Source organism: Nyctereutes procyonoides, unplaced genomic scaffold, assembly GCF_905146905.1.
Source record: "Nyctereutes procyonoides isolate TBG_1078 unplaced genomic scaffold, NYPRO_anot_genome, whole genome shotgun sequence".
Taxonomy (NCBI): domain Eukaryota; kingdom Metazoa; phylum Chordata; class Mammalia; order Carnivora; family Canidae; genus Nyctereutes; species Nyctereutes procyonoides.
The window spans coordinates 28,711,763-28,731,116 of record NW_026575122.1 but is presented as its reverse complement, the minus strand read 5'-3'; the positions used below and the strand labels follow the sequence as shown (position 1 = coordinate 28,731,116).

Here is a 19,354-nt window from a genome sequence, read left to right as displayed (position 1 = left end):
ACGCTGCTGAATTCAGATTTTCGGTAAGACTTTATTAGATTCTGGACAAACCTGTTTGTTGCCAGACAAATCATCATTATAAATCCCAGCCATCGTTTTCATGTCCACAGTACTGAAGTAATTTAGACATACTATTTATAAAGCTGTCATTTTCATCTGTATAAAGTTGGACCATGCCAAATAAAGAACAATTATTAAAACTTAATAAATTTTTGGAAAAATAGAAGTTCCATTAGCCAAAGTAATGTCTATTCTGAGCCCTGTAACACACAAAGCGTCAGGAATATCAATTAGTGTAATTGATGAGTATTTAGGTGATACCTTGATAGTTCACAATGAATGTAGTAGTTTAACTCCCTTCAAGGGGCAAAAGTAACTTCAGGTATGCAAATGGCCTGAAAGAAATTTTTTTTGGTATGACTATCAGTGAAGAAAGTATCTAATTAAGAATTTGTATAGAAAATACCTACGAAAGATAAATAAATGTATAAAATGATGCCACCTGAACTTCGGTAAAAGATTACACAAATTCATGATCTGAGCCAATTTAGACATCAAAATATAAAAGAGGTAATGCCGTCTGAAGTAAACACTAAAAGTTTAAAACTCTGAAGTACTTGAAAAAAGTTGTGTTACTTGCTGTCATTGATAGTACATATTTATGCTAACCTTGTCTCTGTAAAAAGAGCTTTGTTGTAGATACAAAATGTATAAACAGTGCACTGATTCCTAGGTAAAAAAACAAGCTCAAAATTGTAAGCCCTTTTAAAAAGTATATATAAAATCACAAGAAGAAAGCCCCACTGTCTTTGGATCAGCTTAGGATTTCATTAGAAGAGGTATCAGCTTCTTCATTGGGATGTTGGCTACCAGACAGGAGTTCTGGAGGCAAGAGTTTAGAATGTCCATTCTCAGTAACTCGCTGGGTATAAAACAAGATATAAGCTTGGGCCTTGCATACTTCATCCATAGTGCACATGCTTAGCTTGGAATCATTGCAGTGTACCCAGAACCCTAGAGTGAAGCACAGAAATATACCTTAGGGTTTATAAAATAACTAAAAGTTTCAAGTATAAATTAAAATGGATTTAGGGGTATTAGTTTCAGTGCGAGTTAAGTTTCTTTGAGGAGAAAATAATTATCTAGCCAATTTACTTTTATTACTGAGAAATACAGCTTGGGCTGTATGTTATTCTGGAATTGTTTGCCTTTATTCTAGAAGTAAATCTGAAGTTTAAAAATCTGATTAGTTCATTTGACACAACCTTTAATTCTAGGTATAATCTTGCCAGTTAATGCTTCTACTGCTAATCATACTGTAAAACAAATAATGTACAACTCACTCTTGGTAGTTCATTGTTAAATTAATTGCCTTCATGGGTTATGTGGGCTTTCTGTCCACGCCCCTTTTTTGGTACAAACGGGGAGGCTCAGTTTTCGTTCAGCAGTAGTTAAGGAAAGGGGAGATAAAAAGTGAAACCTAAATCACTTGTGCTACCTATGAAGACTGTCCTTGAAGTTCCATGGAGGCAGTAAGGGGAAGTGAGTTTTGTTAAAACCTGAACCCAGAGTTTATTCTAAATATGTGATTCCCCAGTTCACTTAGATGCTCTGTTCTCTAACAAAGATAATTAGAGGAAATCAGTGAATAGAGGACTTGCCCTTAGAAATGTGCTTGTAAGATAGCACTGACTTAATTAATGTGACCACCCTTATTATCCTATCGCTATAGCCTTTGAAAGTCAAAACTACTATCCTGCAGAATATAGCCCATTTTCTGCACAAATCCTTGTTTTTTTATTAACTGCAGAAGTATTCTTGGAAAAAAACAAAAGGTCATGTGGCTTCACTAAGTGGCCAATATAGAAATCATAAAGTCTAAATTCTAGCTTCCAAGTCTGACCCAAGATAAAATACTTTTCCCCATCTATACCTCCTTCAGAATTATAGCAGTAGGCAGTGTAGTGTCCTGAGCCAAATCCTTTCCCATGGTGCATTACTACAGCAGATAAATCATAGATAAAACATTCTGGTCTGAGGGATTTCAGGGATTCCCTGCAGCAATAAGGTTCCATGTTTAAGATTTCTTCAAAGCCAACATGAACACCAATTTTCTCTCGGTTATTACGTCCTGACCACCTGTGAACAAACCAGGGTAAAATTATCAAAAAGTGTACTAGGTTCAGACAGTCACAATAATAGACTTAGGCCTCAGTATAGAATACAAAGTATCATATGTAAAATAATGTAATTATAAAATCCTTTTTATGCTGAAGTGGGCTATAAATGGAAGAATTTAGGTTTATTAAACAGGTCTGATTAGGTTTTAAAATATCTGCCTTCTGGGATCCCTGGGTGGTGCAGTGGTTTTCCGTCTGCCTTTGGCCCAGAGCGCAATCCTGGAGACCGGGGATCGAGTCCCACATCGGGCTCCCTGCAGGGCGCCTGCTTCTCCCTCTGCCTGTGTCTCTGCCTCTCTCTCCCTATGTCTATCACGAATAAATAAATAAAATCTTTAAAAAAAAAATCTGCCTTCTGTAGTTAGATGATAATATAGGAAGAAAATGAACTTTTCATCAAAGGAAATTATGGCCCTATAGCAGTTTCCCCCTTCTAATAGATTAATTCAAGGTACTAATGGGTTTTTAATTCTCTGTTGCCTTGTCACACCATGAGGAGGCTACCCAGAAGCTAGAATTTGTTCTTGTGAGACATAATCTGGACCTTCTTGGCCAGATTTGGGGAAAAAGCAGGACAAAACAAGGCACTTCTAATTTCAGAACGCTTGAGAGCTCTTCTAAGGGGGGAAAAAAAAAAGGAACTGGGACCCTGCACTGTACTCACTAGGGACAGACATAAATAATGCCTCTGTACTGTCATTTGCTCAGTCTGATGGTCACGCTTCCTGATACTGGACCAAAGCATAGCAAGCAATGTTTTCATCATACACATTGTATGAGCTGGTGCTACAGGGGAAAATAATGTGTTGTTCAAGAAATTGTAATGCAGCTTGGTATGTGGTGGTGAAGAGACTAAAGATATACATAGATGAAAATATGATAGCATTAAAGCATAAAACATGAAGCTATGATAAATAACAGTGGTAGAGAAGGAGAAAGGTTTTATGAAGCAAAATTATTGAAAATGCTATTATTAGTACAATATAAAATTGTATGGAACTAAAGGGGAGACTTGCAAATTAAATTATCTGTTGAAGTAGGAGTCATATCACAAAACTTACCCATGAAAGTTTTTTTTTTAAAGATTTTATTTATTTATTCATCAGACACACACACACATACACACACACACACACAGAGGCAGAGGGAGAAGCAGGCTCCCTGCGGGGAGCCCCACGTGGGACTCGATCCCGGGTCTCCAGGACCATGCCCTGGGCCAAAGGCAGGCGCTAAACCACTGAGCCACCCAGGCTGCCCTTCCCCATGAAATCTATAAAAGATCCTATATTCAATGTACCTTTAACTAGTCAACATGGAAAACCAAGCATGTAAAAACAAAAAAAAAAAGGGGGGGGGGACTTGTTTCACACACATTCCTATAATTCCTATCATTCAAAAGATTATTTCAGTTCACCATAAAATTCAAACCTGACATTATTTAATAATGCTAAATAAACACTTGTAAACCACCTAAATAGACAATACTCATTCCTATGGATTAAGCTGGGTGCCCAGGTTTTTTTCCCCGCTGATGGAAATACAGTAAAATGATAACAAGAAAACCCCATCCTCCTAGTTCATAGTGGTTTGCTTCAAAGAGAAGGGAGAATAAGGACTGGGAGGCACACGTGGGGAGTAGTACTAAGGTACTAGGAATGTTCCATTTTTTAATGCTTTTTCAGAGGTTCCTGTATGGCCCTCCCCAATCCTGTTCTCCCATTTATCTTTTATATATACTATACATTTTATGAACTGGCAAATACAATAAAGACAAATGTGGTAAATGCAGCATAAACAAAATCTCTGAATCAGTAACAAATACCGCATGAAGGGTCAAAAAGGTTTTGGGTAAAAGATGGAAAGAGAGTCAAATAGGTTTAACTCGAAGGAGAGCTTCAAATATCAGATTACAACAGCAATTACGAGAACAGGAACTCTTCAACAGATTACAGTAGCCAATTCAATGCAAATTTGAGTAACAAAATTTTAAATCCTTTCAGTTCTATCTTTACAGAATCTTATTTATGCTCTTACCTGTCCATGCTCCCTGGCCCTTCTTACGCCTTACCATGAAATACAAAATTAACCTCCTAACTAATCTTCCTGTTTCCATTCCACTTGATTTTATGCATAATGACAGGTCTCACCTGATTTCACTAAACCTTTTGTTGTGTACACTTCCCTGTTCCTTCCTCCATACTTTTGTTCATGTTGCTCCCTTGGGCTGAAGTGCTCCCCCTTCTGTATATGCCCCACTCATTCACTTAATTAACATTTGTTGGGCAACTACTATGCACAGAGCTCAGTTCTGGGCCTTGGGATACAGGTGAAATAGACAAGGTCCCTGTCATTACTAAGCTTCTGTTCCTCTGCCAGAGGGAGAAAAATAAGTAAATAAACTACTAATTGCAGATAGTGGGTTTTTGCCATTTAAACAAAAATAAGGGACACCTGGTTGGCTCAGCAGTTGACCATCTATCTGCCTTTGGCTCAGGGCAGATGTGATCCCAGATTGCTGGGATCAAGTCCTGCATCGGGCTTCTTGCATGGAGCCTGCTTCTCCTCCCTCTGCCTGTGTCTCTGCCTCTCTTTCTGTGTCTCATGAATAAATAAATAAAATCTTAAAAAATAATAAACAAAAATAGTTAGGTAATGTAATGAGGGTTAGGTGGTGCTACTTTTAAATAGGATAGTCTAGGGCAACCTGGGTGGCTCAGAGGTTTAGCGCCACCTTCAGCCCAGGGTGTAATACTGGAGACCCGGGATCAAGTCTCACGTTGGGCTCCCTGCATGGAGAGCCTGCTTCTCCCTCTGCCTGTGTCTCTGTCTCTGTCTCTCTCTCTCCCCCCGTGTCTCTCATGAATAAATAAATAAAATCTTAAAAAAAGAAACTTTAAACAAGCCAAAAACCAATGTGTGAAAAACATGATTTCAATAGTTTCAAATCACAGCACATAAAGTAACTTAAGAATAAGCTCTAAGGTTAATATAGTTATTGCAAGGTGTGAAAATCCATATGCCTTGCTTAACCAATAGTTATGCAAACTAATTCACCTGACTAAATGTTTCTGAACACTAGAGATTTTTTGTTTTTGTTAACTGCTCTGAATTGAACTATACAATACCTTAGATATTTTCCAAGAATGAAGCAGTTGGGCCAAACACTCTTAAGTTAAAACTTTTAAACTTTTATACCTAAAAGATGCTGAATATTAAACTCTATAAGAAGTTTGCAAGAATAATATTACTACGTAGAAAATGTGAAAGGTCTACTCATCATCAATCCAGGGAAGCTAACCAGAGTATTCTTATTGAATACGGATGGTGTCCATGGGTCAAGGCTAGAGATAATGACAGAATTTCTTTGTCTTTAAAAAAAAAAAAACCGGGATCCCTGGGTGGCGCAGTGGTTTAGCGCCTGCCTTTGGCCCGGGGCGTGGTCCTGGAGACCTGGGATCAGATCCCACGTCGGGCTCCCTGCATGGAGCCTGCTTCTCCCTCTGCCCGTGTCTCTGCCTCTCTCTCTCTCTCTCTCTGTGTGTGATTATCATGAATAAATAAATAAAATCTTTAAAAAAAATTAAAAAATAAAAAAAAAACAAAAGTAGATAGATGTTAAGTCATCTGCTAGCCGAATATATACTATTAAAATCTGCTTCATCATGTGTTAAGTTTTGAAGCACTATAAGCAAAAGGAATGACTAAATGAGAAGTGTATAGTTGGAAGAGAGACTGGCTGGCTCAGTAGAGCATGAGACTCTTGATCTTGGGATTATAACTTCAAGCCCCACATTGAGTACAGAGATTACTTTAAAAATAAAAAAATCTTTAAAACAAACAAAAGAAGTGTGTAGTTGGAATATTACTACTACTGACCTGAATCGTTTGAGATGTAGTCTGAGAACCTGAGGTAGGTGGCAAATCATAAGCTGTTTTTGTGCTTCTGTGAGTACAACTGATTTTGAAGAAAACCTTCTACGCTTTGCTGTGACATCAAAGACAGAATGAGAATCAAATTTAAAAATACAAAGAAATGCTGAGTAGACTTTAGATACTTTAGAAACATATTATACTGTGCTAGAGATAAAGACATGGCCTTGTTCTCAAAAAACTTGTAAGTACAAACACACACACAATTTAAGAGCTAGTTAGGCAGACAGACACATAAACAATTTAGTATCTGATTTAATATACTCCTACAAATAAGGCAACAGAATGATCTAGTGCTGTAATATTTAAAAATGAATTTGACTATTCCAATTAATAGAAAAAAGTTAAAACTTTCCCTAAACATACTTTAATATACCCTTCCCAAATTCTTTTAAATTACCACGGTCAGTTCATTTACTGAGGGAAATTGGAATCCCAGGGGGGTGGGCCCTTAATAGCTCAGAATACTCTTTCCTACTTCCTGATAAAGCAGTCCTCTTCCAGCTCAGAGCCTGAGGCCTCCCTCAGTGTCTTGCTTTTGCTATTTTCGTACCAGATCTTAAACAAGTGGCACTTGGGATTCTGTGTTGTTGTCTCTTCTGCTTCTCTAGAGGTCCACCTGAAGCTTCTGGCTGGGGCACTATTTACCAGAGCTTGCTCTGGACACCCAGGAGTGGTCCTTCAGCATATACAAGAGCTCTGATTCCAGCCACAGCAGCAGCTGCTTCTCCTAAGGTGGAATTAGTCTCCCAGGAGGCTGTCTTCTAAGCCATCTCCACCTGCCATAGGTATCCTGTCTTCCAGGTCTCTGTTCCTAAGATCCAGGTATCTCGTGCTGCTTAATGTCCTGGACCTACTTTTGGATCACCTCCCTGAATGTATGGCCTCAAATATGGCTATATACGTGATGTCAACTCCCTGACTTATAATTTTAAACATTTGCCTTTATGTATTAAATTATAACAGCTCTTATAGGACTTTAGTTGGTAAGCCCAGTAAACACATAAAACCATATTCTATATTCATTCATAATATCTTTCTATTCCCAGATTTGGTGATGAAGGCATCTAGAACCATTCACATTTATGTCCAAGAAAAAATTTACTTCATCATTCGAATTTGATAAAGGTTTTTTTCAAACATTATAAATCTTAGGCTACTTATCACAGAGTTCATATTAGACAGCACTCAGAAAATGTTAATAGAAGGCATTCTAAAAAAAAACCATCAATTGATGTGACATTTCTTCAGTGCTGCAACATCCAATATTTCTTTTATATTACCTTAGAAGTTTAGTATCTAAGACCCTAGGATCCTTTTTTTTCAAACATGGAAATTAGAGAACACCTGAATACCTGGTATACTAAGATACCACATGCATACTGATAGAGAAGATAAAGATACCAAAAAGACACAGCAGATCTGTCATAGTTTCATACACAATTTCTCTGGAGTTTGATGCTTTCCTTTAATTGAAATTACTATTTCAACCCCCCAGTGCTGGGTTCCTGGGTTCACCTCTAGTAGAAAATTTCTCATAATAGATCTTAATTGTCTGTTTCTTCCATTAGGTATGTGAGCACCTTGAAAGTGTTTTATTTCTATCCATAGCAATTAGAATAATAACGAATATAGAAGAGATAGCAGATGGTTTTTGACTAAATCTTTGTTTTTATGAAGCCAATCTCCATAGCAGCAGTCCAGCTATATATTTCCTTTAATATATATATATGCATATATATATATGCATATACACACTTATATACGTATATTATCTATATATCAAAAGGACTGTATAGATAGCAAAAGGACTCATAAAGCAAACATTTTATTTAGTACTAAATACCATGCTTTCCTTTTACTATTCCCTATTGCCTCTTTATTCTGCCTCACTTATTAAGTTCAAATTTCTTATTAATCTTTTCCATAATTGACTAGAGATCAAAAAAGTTTAAAGGTCATCAATAAGGGAAAACAAACACATAGTTCACCAGCGCCAATTATAAAGTAAAAATATCTACCCCAGTTTCTTTTCATGAACTAACAAAGTTTACTTCCATAACTGCTTTCAGGATATCTCTCAGCTTTCTCTCAATATAAAGTCTCTACTTACTGTTACAATGGTCACATACGTAGATTTTTCCTTCTAAAGCTTCAGTTTCTGTGAATTTGGCCAACATTTCTGTAACCAGACATGGCTGGGAAGCAATATCTTTTCCACTGCATTGGTATCTTTCTGGAAATTCCAGTGATAAGTCCCAGAAAGGTTCTATGGTATTTGATTTGTTGTCACATGCAAGACATGTAACCTGCAAATAAAAATATTAGTTCCTCAGATTACAATCCCATCAAAACATTTACTCCTTTCACTCTAGAGGTCACTCCCAGTAAATTAGCTTTTCTTCTGAAAATGCACCATCAAAATTCTGAGTAATCTGCTTTTTATATACTTACAGGAATTTTTTTCATTATTACAATTTTTCCTTTCGATGACTATCATTAAACTCATTATGTACTCCAAAGGCATTCATCAAATCTGAATGTAGGTAAACAAACACCTGTGGACTCATTTAATTAGGTATACATTGTGTGTGTGTGAAACTGATTTCCGGGCAGCCCTGGTGGTGCAATGATTTAGTGCTGCCTGCAGCCCAGGGTGTGTGATCCTGGAGACCCGGGATCGAGTCCCACGTATGGCTCCCTGCATGGAGCCTGCTTCTCCTTCTGCCTCTCTCTCTGTCTCTCATGAATAAATAAATTAAATCTTAAAAAAAAAAAAAAGAAACCGATTTACATGCATTTAATTTAATGTGTTTAAATTATTAGCCTTGTTTTTTGCCCTTTCTCCTTCCTCATCTTCCATTAATTTTCTCCCCCCAAATCCCTATAGCTTTTTAACCATGATACAAACAAAATACTATTTGTATATTTTTATATATACTGGATACCTACTAACTGATAATTTCAAAAGACAATACATTTAATGTAAATGATGTCATACTATCACTTAAAGCAAATGTCACTACATTAAAATCTTCATCAAATACAGGAACCACAAAGAACATGGGGCAGTTTTAACCAATGAAGCACTCAGCAGGATTTAATGCCAACAAACACTGCACAAAACTGAAGACAGACTCTATAGATCTAAGAATCCCTACATGATACGTTACTAAACTCTTTTATAAAAGCGAGGTTCCTGGAACAGGCAATGAAATAAAGAAGCCATGTCTAATGCAGATTCTAGATTTAACAAACTGACACAAAGAAAAGAATACTTTTGGTGTTTGGAGACTCACTGGGCGGGGATTTAACCTTTTGAGAACAGCTTCTTGAATAAAAAAAAAAAAAAAAAGAAGAAGCCATTCCAGGAACCAATCATCTGAATCTCCTTGGATGACTGGTTTCCAGTTTCCTAAGAGTTTATTATGTGTCTGAAAGGAAGAGAATAAAAATTATTATGCCAGTTTTTGGCTAATTTCAAGTCATCCGTAAAGGAAAAAATAAGCACACCAGCACCTTGCATTACTTGAAATAGAAAATAGTAACTTTCTGGAAAGAAATTTGTAGTCAAGTATCAAAAGTCTTAACTTCTGACACCAAGCAATTTTACTTCTAGGACTCTGTCTTAATGAAATTGCTAGAAAAAAATGTATTGTGACATTATAATAACAGAAAAAGTGGAAATAGTTTATAAGTCAACAATGCAGGAATGGGTAAATAAATTATGGTCTCTACATATAATAGACATTAACATGCTGTAAAAAGTGATCAAATATTTTAATGACCTTTACATTAATAATGAAAAAAAATCAGGTAAATTCATCATGACCACACAGAAGGAGAAAATATAAATGTACAGAAGATAGGGGCATGTGGGTGACTTGGTTAAAGTGCCTGACTCTCAGCTCAGGTCTTGATCTCGGGGTCTTGAGTTCAAGCCCCATGTTGGGCTCCACATGGAGTTTACTTAAAATAAATATAGAACTTTAAACAAAAAAATTTTAATCTACAGGAGAAGGAAAACCAGAGGATATATACCAAAATATTAATAGTTTTATGTGTGAGTTGTGGGGTTATGGGACAAGGGGATGATTTCTCTTTTACTGCATAGATTTAATGTATCATATAGGTTTTTTAGGAGTATAAATTACTTCTACTTATAATCGTTCATTTTAACTTTTTCAGTAGGCTCTGTGCCCAATGCAGGGCTTGAACTCATCACTCCAAGGATCAAGAGCCACGTGCTCTACTGACTAAGCCAGCCAGGCACTCCTATTAATAGTGCATTTTAAACTTCCGTATAAAAATGATGGAAAAATAAAATTGCATGCAACACAAGAAACAGCTCTTACTTGCTAAATGGCACAATGTAGAATATTTACATTGCTGAAACATTAAGTGGAATAAGTGTCACAGATAAACCCTAAGGAAAATTATATTTGAAATACTTAAACTACAGGGGCACCTGGCTGGCTCAGTCCAGAGCATGTGACTCTTGATTTCAGGTTTTGAGTTCAAGCCCCATGATGAGCTTTAAAAAAATTTTTTTAAAATATATTTAAGCTACATTCCAGAAAAGTATGCTATAGGTGGTATCATTACTGTGAAAGTTGAACTGAGGAGAAGAGGCAGGTGTGCAAGGGGAAAGAAATGACCTAACAGCCCAATTACCTAAAACAGAAAAAATTTTAAGCTCTATGCTATGGAAAAGTAGAGAGCCTTTTGCCTAGTAATAGTTTACCAATAAGTCCACTCATTACACAGAGCTATTAATTAGATATAAGTTTCTGGTTTCGTGATTCCTTTTCACAAGAAGGGGAACTTTTACAGCTGTAATTAAAATAAAGGAAAACCATTCAGGATTTTTCTCAATGAAATCGTTATTTATTTACTTTAAAATTTCCCTACCTATTTGTTAAAGTTTTCAGATCTTATACCCCTTTGGTTTTATAGAAAGTCCTCCAGGGCTACTTCTTGGATCCTGAGATTACTAAAATTCATTCCCAGTACAGCAGCATCTTCAAATCTATTCTCTGTGGAGTTAAACCCTCTCTTCTCAATCTCTCAGAAAATGAATTTAATATTAACCTAAGCGGCTGTTTCCTGATTCCCTCCCCCTGACACACACACACACAAAAACAAAAATAAAAAACATTGATATCATAGATGAAAAACTTTCAGTGATTCATGAAGGAAACCTGTAAATGAGTCAAACACTACGTGAGCCGACTTCTGAAAAAGCAATTTTTACCCAAAAAAAGTACTAGCTCTAACACTCTAGACATACAGAGAAAAGGTGTATTTTTAAGGCTTCATTTTACGAATTCCCCAAGATGAAAATGATATTTAAAAAAACCCATACCTGACTAAGAAGTTGTCCATGAAATATGTTATTCACAACATTCAGAACCTGTTTGATAAGTTTTCTTTGAGAAGTGGGGATAAGAGCTGGTAACCTAGTACCAGTTGTCTCTAGTTCATGTTGTATTTTATCCAAAAGTTCACAAAGAAATTCCTGAGCATCTTGTTGGGCATAACCACGAAAGGCTGGAATAAGTCTCCACACGGAGTGTAGCATAGCAAATGGTGAGACCAAGGCCCACTTTCCAGACCACATGACTTGGAACAAGGTATGCAATTCATGACAGAGAGAAATGTATTGTGAACTGGGCTCCCTTGGCTGAATAAGTTCCATATTTCTACTCTTGGATGCTCCACCACTTAGTCCTAAGGATAAACTTGGATGTCTGGAGAGAGAACTGCATGTATCTTTTTCCTGGCATTCATTCATTTGATATACTGCATCTGTGATTGGTGGATGCTTATAAGGTGATCTTGTCTTATCACCAGCTGTCACAGCCAGCCATCGGTTCAGATCAAGTTTTAAAAAACATTGCCGAAAAATAAGTAAATGACTCAACACTTGAAGAACAGAATTCATATAGCAAGTATTTCCCAAATTTCTCAATCCTGTTACACCAGGGGTTACTATTGGCCTTCGTTTACCTGAGGAGTCACTGGCTTTTTTTAATCTTACATCTTCTGAGGTAGATACTACTTTATCTTTTGCTGGTGATGCTGGGGTTTGTTGTGGAACTTGAACAGGAACTATTTCTACGGTAGTAGACTGAGCTAGACTTTGCAAACGTAAACTCTTTCTTGGATGTATATTTTCCAATTCTGCTTTAACTTGATACTCTAATTCTTGTTGTCTTTTCTTCACTTCTCTTTTTGCTATTTTTTCCTGAAATTGTTCCTCTTGCCGTTTTCTTCCAATGGGTGATTGTTCAAACCAAAATCGAAATATTTTACCCATCAATATCCTTCTCCTGTGCCACAGGGCAGTATACATTTGATCTTCATTTTGAAGGAGAGATTGGGTGCCATCAGGTAAGTAGTAAGTATCATCACTTGTACCCACAGACCGCAAAACCCTTCCACTACGAGTGGTGCACTGATAATTCTGACTTTTGATTGCACTTAACATACTTCGTAGCAACTTCAGGTCTCCAGTTGCATTATCATTTAGAACATAATCATCACAAAGATAACAAAAAACATACATCTCATTCACCTCCAATGCAACAGGATGACTGCTTTCTTGAAAGTGCTTGAGTGCATGTTCTTCAATATATCTTCCACAGGCAACATGAGAACAGCTAAGGCAAGCCCAAATTGACTCAGTTGTATTGCAGTCCACACAATGCCACTTCTGAGGGTTGAGGATGGAATGGTCTTGAGCAAGCTCCAACTGCCCAATGTGTTTGCACTTATCCATTGTTAACATTTATTTAGTCTAGCTGAGAAACACATAATCCAAACAAGTCTCTGTTCACGATACCTGAAGCATCTGAAAACTAAGCAGAACAATACCATTTTTAAATAAAAGAAACCAGTATCTTTCTTTTTTATAAGGTATTTTTCCAAGAATAATTTTATAAATTTGCTTCCTTTCCTCCCAATTTCTGGGCTGCCTGTCATAAACCACAGACAGTTCTCACTTTTCTCTTGCTCTGGAGGTCTCTAATCTCTCATCTGCCTTGCTCTGAGAGAACCACACACTTCACTTTATTTTCTCTAATGGGTTCCCTTTGAAAACCGTTTTTAATTTTCTGCCACCATCTACTGGTAAAGAATGGGTAGTGACCCCTTTTCAATGAACTAGAATAAGATCCATCCTCCTATGTAACAGTTGAGGGCAATTTATAAAACTACATTCCCTTTCTTAAAAATTGGAGCTGGCAGGACTCAAATAGATCTTACAAATATCCACATTTTGAGAGCCTTATCAACATAGTTATTAAAGCATAACCACAGTGTAAAAGCATGAGTTCTGAAATAAAAACTTAAGAGATAAGAATTCTACCTCTGCCACATACTGTCTGTCTGATTTGGGCAATTATTTTAACTTCTCTAAAATTCTTCTGTAAAACAGGGAAGAATCACATCAATTTCAATGAAGAATTGAGATAAAATATTTGTCTACCACATACTAAACACCCAATAAATTGTAGCTATAATGGCGGTTATAGGGCAGCCCGGGTGGCTCAGCAGTTTAGCGCTGCCTTCAGTGCCTTCAGCACAGTGTGATCCTGGAGACCCGGAATCAAGTCCCACGTCGGACTCCCTGCATGGAAGCCTGCTTCTCCCTCTGCCTGTGTCTCTGCCTCTCTCTCTGTGTTTCTCATGAATAAATAAATAAAATCTTAATATATTATATTAAGATAATATATAATATAATATAATATAATATATTATATTAAGATATTATATTATATAATATAATATATTATATTATTATATATATATAATGGCAGTTATAGTGAACAAAACTTAATATTCTATTTATTTAAATAAATCACAATATTCTACTTAATTACCATTTTAAATTTAGCTTTTTGCTAGTAAATCAATAATGACCTTCAATTTATGGCTTTATAACATACTTTTAATTTGACAGACTTTACAATTTGCCTTAGGGAGGGAGGAACACAAAAGAGGAGAATTGTGTTTGAATGGCCTCTTAGGAAAGTGCAAGGATACACAGGCAAAGAGAAAAAAGGAAGAATATGAAGTGGATGACAATATTATGAACTTTTACACTCTGGCAGGCCTACACACTATCTGAAATCATAAGCTCATTCTAAAAACAAAAACAAAACCCCCCCATCAAATAAAACAAATGAAACCTATATGGTTTTAACCCAGAAACATGTTCCTTTATCATAATAGAGTCAGGAATACTTACTTCTGCTACAAGTATCTAAAGATAGGGGCACCTGGCTGGCTCAGTTGGTGGACCACATGGCTCTTGACCTCTGGGTTTTGAGTTTGAGTCCTATGCTGGGTTAAGAGATTACTTAAAAATAAAATCTTTAAAAACAAAAATAAAACTAGTAAACTGAAATCTAGTTAAAAAGCAGGGATCACAAAATAGTTTCTTCACTGATTTAACGCAAATCAATCACAAATTTCAGGTCACAGGTGGAAACCTAGTTACAAAACACTCAGATCATTTTATGTAGCATGATCGATGCTTTAAATTTTTTAGGGCAGCAAGACAATATGAATTTCAGCAGTACTTGCAGATGCCACCTCCAGGGCTCTAAGAAAGCTACAGAGGTGAAGCTAATTTTGATTCCTTCCCACCTCTTTTTTTGTAAAATCTCCTAGCAAACAAAGAGCCCCTTTCCCTCCACTTAACTTTTTCAGATGCTGGGTGTATCCTGAATATGGACTTAAGGCTGACCAGTCCTAACCATTACATGTGCATACAAGAGCACATTTTAAGTTTATTTCTCTTTCTCCAAAATTTCCTAAAGTCCAAAAACTATTCAAATATAGCATCTTATTAGAACTGCTAGTATTCAACAATAATTGCTAATGGCAAAATTAAGACATCAGTGATTCTCCATTATCCTAAATCCTTCCAGGTACTGAAGCTAAATGCTCATTCTTGACTCTTCTTTCCCCACACCAATCCTTCAGGAAAAAATGGTTGGTTTTACCTTAAAAGTATATCTAGAACCTGACTACTTAGTACCTCCACTGCTCTCACCATGCCAAGCACAATCCAGTCTCACCTGGATTACTGCAATAAGGCTCCTTAAATGGTCTCCCCACTTTGATTCTTGCTGCCACCAAAAGTTTACACAGCTACAGCACACTCTGCCTTTGAACCCAAACCACCAGGGTCCAGACCTGACATTTTAGAGGGTCCCTGCTCTTTTAGGATGTGGTCACCAGCACACATCCCTAACTCCCCTTTTGGACTCATTCACCAGTACCTGGAACCTCAAAAATTCCCTGCCCCAATCATCCCCAAGCCTGCTTCCAGGGCCTGTGGGCAATAAAAAGCCACTGAAGAATTCTGAAGAATGACATGATCAGATACATAGGTTACAGATGGATCTGAAATGGCAGATCTAGAGACAGGGTGAGTGATTATAAGAAATTATTACTCCAGGGCAGCCCTGGTGGCGCAGCGGTTTGGCGCAGCCTGCAGCCTGGGGTGTGATACTGGAGACCTGGGATGGAGTCCCGTGTCGGGCTCCCTGCATAGAGCCTGCTTCTCTCCCTCTGCCTCTCTCTGTCTATGAATAAATAAATAAAATCTTAAAAAAAAAGGGAAATTATTACTCCAGCTTTATATGGAAATTAAAGCTGCAGCGGCATTGAAGCAAAGATGGGAGCAGAGGTAAATTAGTGTTACACACACATTGGCTGAAAGGACTTATCGAATATGGAGAGTAAGAGAAAAATCTAGGGCTCTCTTCTACTTTTATTTATCTTTTATTTTTTAAAAAGATTTTATTTATTTGAGAGAGAGTGAGAATGAAAGAGAGAGCACACAGGGAGAGGGAGAAGCAGATTCCCCCTCTGAGCAAAGAGTCTGACATGGGGCTCGATCCCAGGACCCTAGGATCATGACCTGAGATGAAGGCAGACACTTGACCAACTAAGCCACCCAGACACCCTTCTACTTTTATTTTTAAAAAGATCATATCGGGGGATCCCTGGGTGGCTCAGCAGTTTAGCGCCTGCCTTTGGCCCAGGGCGTGATCCTCAAGTCCTGGGATCGAGTCCTACATCAGGCTCCCTGCATGGAGCCTGCTTCTCCCTCTGCCTGTGTCTCTGCCTCTCTCTTTCTCTTTGTGTCTCTCATGAATAAATAAAATCTTTTAAAAAAATCATATAAAAATAAAATTAAAAGGATCATATAAAGAATACAGAGATAATTTAAACATTTATTTCTGGTAAGTTAGACAATAATTATTAGTTCAGCTTGAGATGAAGAGAGAAATGCCATTTATCTGCACTCAAGGGAAATTATTTCATTCCAAAAATGTTTTAAAGATTTGAGGGAGGGATCCCTGGGTGGCTCAGCGATTGGGCACCTGCCTTTGGCCCAGGGCGTGATCCTGGAGACCCTGGATCGAGTCCCACATCGGGCTCCCTGCATGGCTTCTCCCTCTGCCTGTGTCTCTGCCTTTCTCTCTCTCTCTCTCTGTCTCTCATGAATAAATAAAATCTTAAAAAATAAAATAAAATAAAGATTTGAGGGATGCCTAGGTGGCTCAGTGGTTGAGTGTCTGCCTTTGGCTCAGGGCATGATCCTGGAGTCCCCGGATTGAGTCTCATGTCAGTCTCGCTGCATGGAGCCTGCTTCTCCCTCTGCCTATGTCTCTGCCTCTCTCTCTTTGTGTCTCTCATGAATAAATAAATAAAATCTTTAAAAAAATTGTTTTCCTTTGAAAAAAAATTTTGAGAGAGAAGGAGCAAAAGAGAGAGCACAAGTGGGGGTGGGCAGAGGGATAAGTAGAAACAGACTCCCCGCTGAGCAGGATTTCCCAGACACAGGACACAGGGGTTCAATCCCAGACCCGGGCTGAAGGCAGAGGCTTAACTGACTAAGCCACCCAGGAGCCCCGCTTTCTAAATTTTAAAGGTGGTATGAGTTAACACTTTACACAAAATTCAGAGAAGACTCAAAAGAAAAAAAAACCCCTACAAAGTATATAGCCTCTTCTGGGGTTATTCATATTTTCAAATATCTAGAAATTATGAGCATATTACTTGTATAAATCTTAAGTAGGAATATATACATATTAGTGTATAATTTAGCCATATATATGTGCTAAATATAGCCTCTTTACTCCCTTTTCTATATTCTGCAAATACATGCCTAGATATTACTAAAAAAATCTATTTAGATGATAGTAAGACCTTCCGCACCCTTCAAATGATTCCATTCAATAAAAAGTCATGAAAAGGGTGAAATGATGATCAGATGCCATCTCTCTGGGAGGCAATATAGCAGTGGAGAGGTATCACAACAAAATGGTTAGAAAGCACACTCTGAAATCCAAAAGCCTCAATGTTAACATGTGGCTGTGTGCCTCAGACAAATTATTTATGCTCCACTCACCTCAGTTTTCTTATCTTTAAAATACAATAGTAAGAACACCAGCAGGGTTGTTGAGGGAATTTTATAAATGTATATGTATAAAGCTCCTAGAATAAACCCTGTCACTTAATTATGTGGCTCTCAGGACATGTTAGCTGACAATAGTACTGCTGCTGCTGCTGCTGCTACTGTAAATACACGTTTCCTTCTAGTTTTATCACTTTTAGCCAAGGGTTCATTCTTCTCACCCCAACTAAGGTGCTAGCTGGTAATTAAGATGTTTGCTGAGAACTAAGGTCTGATCTCTACCAGGGTATTTGCATTTTAAAAGAGGATCTCTTAAAGATAAAATCCTTTAAAAAATCCAAAAAAGTGAAAACCAGGGGTCCCTGGCTAGCTCAGCTGGTAGAGCCCAAGACACTCTTGATCTCAGGGTTGTGAGTTCAAAGTGCATGTTGGGTGTGGAGATTACTTCAAAATAATTTTTTTTTTAAAGATTTTATTTATTCATGAGAAACACCGAGAGAGGGCAGCCCCGGTGGCTCAGCGGTTTAGCGCCACCTTCAGCCCAGGGTCTGATCCTGGAGACCTGGGATCGAGTCCCACGTGGGGCTCCCTGCATGGAACCTGGTTCTCCCTCTGCCTGTGTCTCTGCCTCTCTCTGTGCGTCTCTCATGAATAAATAAATAAACTCTTAAAAAAAAAAAGAAACGAAACGAAACACAGAGAGAGGCAGACACATAGACAGATGGAGAAGCAGGCTTCTAGCAAGGAGCCTGATGCAGACCCGATCCCAGTACCCCAGGATCACGCCCTGATCCAAAGGCAGACACTCAACCACTGAGCCACCCAGGAATCCCCAAAATAAAATTTTAAAACCAAAACCAGGGCAGCCCCGGTGGCGCAGCGGTTTGGCGCCACCTGCAGCCTGGGGTGTGATCCTGGAGACCCGAAATCGAGTCCCACATCGGGCTCCCTGCAAGGAGCCTGCTTCTCCCTCTGCCTGTGTCTCTGCCTCTCTCTATGAATAAATAAATAAAATATTAAAAAATAAAAAATAAAAAAATAAAACCAAAACCAAAACAAACACACAAAGAAGTGAAACCAGATGCTGGAATGACAGATCAGGAGATTAATATTTTAGAGCAGGGGGCCCACCCTGTTTACTTATGAAAGAAACCAAGAGGGGGTATACAACCAAGAGAAGGGCAGGGAAGTAAGCAAGAGCTAGCAAACAAGATTGCTGCCTGAGATTTCCAGCTAGCACTGCTGCTTAGAGCCAAAGCTCAAAGACACTTACTAAGGTATCCCCAAAGGGGCCTCAACACACAAAGACCTAAGAGCTGGAAGGAAAGGAAAGGGGGATGGGAGTATTTTCTTGACGCTTCCTATTTTCCTCTACTGGTTCAGAGCACTTCTTTTCACTTGCTAATCCACTGTGGAGAAGCTATGTATTAACTGGTTAGTTTGGAGATTGGTTATGTAATTTTTAGCAATATATTCACTTTAAATAAAGATAACCAAATATTTCTGCATCCTCATGTAGAATCTGATAAAATATTACCTGTCCCTGTATATAATAGCAACACACACAAGTCATGATGTTTTGAACGAAATCTATAAAGATTAAAATAATATATATACTATCATTTTTGTGTATTTAAAAATGTTTCATACTTAAAATTCCAATGAATATCTACGAATGTGTTTTTTGAAACCAAGTATGCTATCTTTATTTTAAAGACAGATTTATAAATATTCTGAGGGCTTTGTCATTCTTCACTGCTTAAAGACAATAAAATTTTCAAATGGCTCAAAGAAAACCATTTAAATG

At 37.7% G+C, this 19,354-nt stretch overlaps 1 protein-coding gene across 1 annotated transcript; it reads right to left on the bottom strand.

The window, feature by feature from the left end:
* Positions 1–742: 742 nt before the first annotated feature.
* Positions 743–12,902, bottom strand: USP44 (ubiquitin specific peptidase 44). The gene is made up of 5 exons (XM_055336634.1): positions 11,476–12,902; positions 8,224–8,419; positions 6,057–6,165; positions 1,934–2,139; positions 743–1,014 (listed from the first exon to the last, which is right to left on the bottom strand). Exons 1-5 carry the CDS (start codon positions 12,898–12,900, stop codon positions 815–817), a joined length of 2,136 nt encoding a protein of 711 aa, XP_055192609.1. The 5' UTR covers positions 12,901–12,902; the 3' UTR covers positions 743–814.
* Positions 12,903–19,354: the final 6,452 nt, after the last annotated feature.

Excerpts from the sequence above, each read along its gene's own strand:
- USP44 (XM_055336634.1), bottom strand. The coding sequence starts at position 12,900 with ATGTTAACAATGGATAAGTGCAAACACATTGGGCAGTTGGAGCTTGCT. Across the intron at positions 8,420-11,475 it reads ATGGACAACTTCTTAGTCAG|GTTACATGTCTTGCATGTGA; the intron begins GTATGGGTTTTT and ends TTTTATTTGCAG. Across the intron at positions 1,015-1,933 it reads CTGCTATAATTCTGAAGGAG|GGTTCTGGGTACACTGCAAT; the intron begins GTATAGATGGGG and ends GCTTCACTCTAG.